This window comes from Taudactylus pleione, unplaced genomic scaffold, assembly GCF_031769625.1.
Source record: "Taudactylus pleione unplaced genomic scaffold, aTauple2 ptg000006l, whole genome shotgun sequence".
Taxonomy (NCBI): Eukaryota; Metazoa; Chordata; class Amphibia; order Anura; family Myobatrachidae; genus Taudactylus; species Taudactylus pleione.
The window spans coordinates 31,501,499-31,507,529 of NW_028284409.1; the positions used below are offsets into that span (position 1 = coordinate 31,501,499).

Consider the following 6,031-nt stretch of genomic DNA (forward strand, 5'->3'; position numbering starts at 1 on the left):
CTGAGAAAACCTACATTTTGTAGCTTTATAGAAAGTTTATGGACAAAAAATTAAATAAATGCCCTGATGCAGGCGTTTATTTGTGTTGCCTTGGTTACAGTACAGATTTCTGCACTCTTTGCCTTGGATTTAATTGTATCCAGAGAGTGCCTTTATGTTGAATACTAGGGCAATGAAAATAAACAACTATGTTTTATTATATAAAGATATGGCTTATACTGTAGGCATAAAGCTATACAGAAAGGAAAAACAATGGTTTCAGTCAACGTTGCACAGCAGGACATACAGGCCAATAAATTAGAGTAATCTGAAAGTGCAAGACCCTTTTAGATCTGAATATTGTACTGGTAATACATATAAAAATGAAATATTATGTACATGCTTATAGCTCAGCTACTATAGTATTTTAATAGCCTAATAAAGTTGGATATATATTTTTAAGGTGATGACCTTCACTGTGAAATGCTGATTTTACTAATTTTTCTAGTGAAAACCTTTTTGTTCATGCCTGGCAATAGAGAAGTATCCTGCCATATTGATGTTTTAACTTGCTCTCTGAAAACTGCTATCCAGCCCACTTTGTTAGGAAATGTAAGATGTGTGATTATAAGGAAATCCAGAGAAATAAAGACCGGCACTGGCAGTGGAAGTGTTTGACCAAAAAGTAGCGTGGGAGATTGAACATACACTTTATTATCCTAATGGTTACTGCTAGAAATATAGAATAACTTTGCCACAATTATGACACTGACTGACTGTGTCATTTATTACTGCTATAATGCTCTGAGATGACATTATGGGCCTTTCCAAACAACATTGTCAGTTATTATATGTATATACAAACTAAATAATACTTTGTTTCAAAATAACAGTACGGTTGATGGATGGATGGATAGATAGATATGAGAAAGATATATAGATAGATAGATAGATAGATAGATAGATAGATAGATAGATATGAGATAGATAGATATGAGATAGATAGACAGATAGTTAAAGAGAATGTTATATGAGATAGATAGATAGATAGATAGATAGATAGATAGATAGATAGATAGATAGATAGATAGATAGATATCCTCAGTGCTGCCTAATATATGTAAGTAGTATTATATTGCTTGTAATTAGAGATGTGAGCTGACCACGGTGTTTTGGTTTTGGATCCGGATTCACCTTCGTGTTTTGGTTTTGGTATTTGACTCTGTATTTTTTTTTAAACAGAAAAAACAGCTAAATTGATGTCATTTTGTCCTGTTAGCATGCAATCCAAACCCTGAGTTCAGTTTTTAAATCCGAGTTCCAAACCGCAGGACGATCCAAACCGGGAATTGGTTCAACTTGGTACCCCAAAGTGATCTCGGACTCGGTTCAACTCGGAACCCCTAAATTCATTTTTTGACAGTTCTCTGAGAACCGGACCCCCACATCTCTACTTGTAATATACACAGTTTGACATTATTACTCACTATTTATGCATATAGTAACATAATTTGTGTATTTCAGATTGATAAATGGATAGACATATAATGAGTATATTAGGTATAAAGCAAACAGTTAATAGACAAACATACTGTAGGGAATGGTTTTGGTATAATTGTTTTGTATTCACTACTGCGCTGTACATATATAGAGATGGATAAAAGGCTAATGAAGCACTGCACCTTACTTACATGCACTGGACACGCAGTATAAAACACCTAGGTTACCAGTGTCTACATGGTCTCCTACAGCACATCATTACTGGCTAATGCCTACACAAACTAATGCCTAAGTACAAATGTCACATCCAAAGTCCAATCTCCTACCACAGTAGAAGCACTCTAATCAGTAGCAGAACATGGCATCACCAAGTCCCATAGCAACATTTGAGGGTAGGCCTGATGATTCTCGTTCACTCCTATGGAGATCTCCTCTCTGCTAATTGGGTTTTAAGATGCATGGCATACTACGGCCCCCACACATAGAGAGCAGAGCAGTAGCTTCAGGAGGGTTATGTGGCACTGCCCGACATCTCAGGGTACCGTAGCAGCTGCACTCTCTGTATTGGCTGTTGTCCACCACTGACTCCTACCAGTGAATGCAACATTTCTGTTTATATCTCAAATTATTTCTTGGTGTAAATTATTTTATGGCTTAAATGAATTATGACACTGTTTGTACATTAGAAAATGTTTCTAAAAATGTGCTTCTCGGCCGAAGAGAGTCTCATTGTACTGCAAGTATAGGCACCTTTGGCAGATTAGAAGCACAGCAAGGAATGTCCCTAAAATACAAAGCCCATTTTTTCTCTAATAACACTGCACAGTGCAATACCTTTATATTGCTCATTAAAACTATATGCCCTAGTGCACCAGCTGCATTCTTTGCAAGGAATGCTCTCACTACAGTCCACTCCTTCTACTGGTCACTGAAGACTTCTGCTCCACACATAGAAAACATCACCTTGCTCCATAAAGCCACACAAATTAATAACTAATCTAGATGCACCTGCACAAATTAAAATGCATAGCACAATCACAAGAATTTTGCATTGCTCATTGGATGTTTATCTGGACCATAATGGGCGGAGTGTTACAGAGGGCACCACTTTGACACTTGCCGGCTCCCGGGGGGTGCACCCTGTTACATAGAAAGGTGCAGGATGTATCTATTAATCTTAGGTTGTACCCTGTAACCATCTTCCTGCTCCAGAATGGTGGGTTCCAGCCCTGAATGACTCTGCGTCCTGATACTGCACTGATGTTTTGCCTTTAATAAGTAAAGCACTTTATTAGCAAACATGATGCATGAATGTATTATCTAAACTACAGCTTCATTTGGAAAAGCTCTTTATCCTTTTAGATGGAAAGCAAATGCAAATGAAAGGGGAAATATGGCTATAGTTCATGAGCTGCGTTCTCTCTATATGATTGATTGTGATTCTGTGGTTGCCCTTTTTAGTTGTAGGTCACATTGAAAACTTTACAACAGCACTTTAAATAATGAAGATGTCTTGTAAATTATGCAAAATTTGGTACTGTAGATTGAGCTGACAAAAAGATACCTGTTTTAGTAAATCAATAGTTTACACTAATAAAGTTTTTATTCTTTAACTTTTATCCACTATTCCCTTTTTGACATTTATTTCAACAATGTGCAGTAATTTAAAAAGAGTAGAGCTAGCCATTGTATTAAGTCTATACATTTTGTACATTACTCAGATTTATGGGAGACCTTTTAATAGTGCTAAGTTGCTCAATGAACAAAAATGAATTATTTCTTTAACAGAAGAAGATAAAAGATTTTGCAAGTGAAATGCTGAAAATGAAATGTGAGCAAACTGTAGAATGTGTTTAGAAGATTATCGTAGCTTAATAACTTAAAACTTTGGAGCACAAGGAATAGAAACAGAGGGGGTGGCTGTCCTAATAGGAATACATATATGGGATCGCACCGTCCCGCTCTTCTATATACGCAAGAGCAGCCATAATTATCATTGGTGCTTACACCGCAGGCGATCCATCTGCATTTGGCATCCACAATACATATGTAAGACTAGTGTATAGCTGTGACTATATGCCCACAACACCCCCCCGCCCGCCCACACACACAACCATATTAGTATTTTTTTCTGCCCACTTACCACCCAGAAATACCAATTTAGTGTCCTCAGAGAAGTGGATGTGATGTGTATGGCTGTAGATCGTATCTACCTGGCTAAAGATGTATATACAGCCGCTAAATGGTTAGATGGGGCTGCATTGCAGATTACATGTGATTCAGTATCATGCTCTGTATCTGCGATGCAGAAATTTGGGAATTATATTGGGCTGTCAGTTAACAAAGTAGGAACATTGTGTCCCAGCAAATGAGGGACAGTCAGAAGCTATGCAGTACCAGCTGCTTTTATAGCACGGTCAGTGTGAGTAAGCTATCCCAAGCAAGGACCTGGAGGAAATGCAGTCATTTACTGTACAACGTGACCGCTCTACTTGTAAAAATACAGTGAAAGATCCATGACCCCTTTACCTTGGTTCCTTACCTCAATGCTGCCTTTAGCTGCTGTCATATCGTAGCAGTGGCTAGGAGATAGGGGGTCATGAAGTACAGCAATTCCCTAATATCCAGTATGAAGTGTAGAAAGTAACTCTGTGGGATGACATTGGCATATGTGACATTTCTACTCAACATTTTACATGACGGGGCTTAAGGAATTGTAGATAGAGACCTTTAAGTTGCTCTTTATGTCTCTTTTGGCTATCTAGGCATCCAGTGACTACTTGTTAGTAGCACAAGTACAACCTGACATATGTCATATTTTATTACAGCTAAGTAGCTCTCATCAGTAATAAAACATAGAACAGTTACTTGTGCTATACTATATACATGGCATGTAGGAGCCTGTTATATATTCCTATTATTTAGTAGCATGACATTAACTTTTTTATTCACATACAGATACTTGTGGCAGCTTAGTTGGGTGCAGAGTACCTGACTCTGAGGTGCATGCTATAGCAGCCATGACTGCATCCTTTGCCGCAGTGCGTCTGCGTCTTTATGCTATGGCTGATGTCTTCGTACTGTGACGATCTGATGGTACCGAGATTCCCACCAGCTGTGGCACTAATCCACCGCTGTGCATATTAAGGCTCACCACCCTAAGGCAGGTGCAATTTCTCCGTCTGAACGTATGCCATCGCAGTGGCTAATTTATACACACCCAGGAAATGGCATTCAAACGGGCAGGCACGCCTGCGTTTCTACAACCACTCCCCCATCACCACCCCCAAACGCTGACGTCCCGTCACTCACTCTGCAATGGATTTCTATCTGCATGTGTGATCGCAATGCTATCCTGCGCACGCACACTGCAGTGCATACGCATGTGCAGTACGCACCATCGGCCAATCTGCATATGCGATTGCAATTCCGGTCCATGCTGGATCAGGCCCTTAGAGCGGCGACCATCGGGACACATGTGCAGTGCAATTCAAACACATGCGCAGACTGAAACCATTGGCCGCTTGTGCGTGGCATCAGTATTACATGCACCTCTGAGTCAGGCCTAGAATGTGTGTTATGAAGTATATAGATAAAAGTTTACAAACTAACGGAGCTCTCCTCTTTGTGCAGTGAATTCAGGAGACGGAATTGACTACAGCCAGCAAAAACGTGAAAACATTGGCGACTTGATTCAAGAAACATTGGAAGCCTTTGAACGCCATGGAGGAGAAGATGCTTTCATTAATATAAAATACATGGTTCCTACCTATGAATCCTGCTTGATAAACTAAGTCAAAATAGCATAAGTGAATAAAATGCTTTATTTCTGCGTATGAAATGGCATGCCCTGTTTTCTGTTATTTATGACTTACTTTCTTCACAGCTGCTAAATTTGGATCTTCTGGCCCATTTCACTTAGTGCTATTGTGAACCAGGCTATCGAATACATAAACAGCGACTGTTTCTTGCATTACAATGGTGTACTGTGCTTTCTTGTACTAGGAAAGAATACCCTCTTTATGGCCGAGCTCACTGAAATGGGAGCTGGAGTTAAGTCTTCAGTTGTACAGACAATAAAACTATAATTTTCATATGCAATTCGGCAATTGCTGCTCTGTGTTCTCTTGCCCTAAGGGTGATGTCAGAGGATTTAATGAGGGTTTGCTCTGACTGCTTAATAGGTGTTTGTCATGGAAAAGAACTAGCATTTCAGCTGTGACTCTTTTGCAGCTGTGCAATATAATGTGGCTGATGCATAATAAACCAATTCATATGTTATATACATTAAGTTACATAGATTGTTAGAGAGATAGAATTCAAAAATAGATGTGTTATATATTGGGTTATTTAGGAAATGTACTGTATATATTATCTATACAAGAAAAGTGATGCTAATATACGGATACATTACTTTAAATAATATCTGTATATATGAAAGTTCATATATTATTGGTTAAAATCCCTGAGGTCTTAGAGATCATTAGCAAAGCTTGTGTATTATAAACAATAATACACCCTCTACTGTCATTTTTTGCCTTTATTGAAGCCT

At 38.7% G+C, this 6,031-nt stretch overlaps 1 protein-coding gene across 1 annotated transcript in view; it reads left to right on the forward strand.

Moving 5' to 3' along the window:
• Positions 1-5,599, forward strand: part of PACRG (parkin coregulated) — a 650,764-nt gene extending 645,165 nt beyond the window's left edge. The window contains exon 5 of the mRNA XM_088451815.1: positions 5,113-5,599. Within this exon, the coding sequence (XP_088307941.1) occupies positions 5,113-5,273 (161 nt within the window). The 3' untranslated portion in view covers positions 5,274-5,599. The remainder of the gene's footprint in view (positions 1-5,112) is intronic.
• Positions 5,600-6,031: the final 432 nt, after the last annotated feature.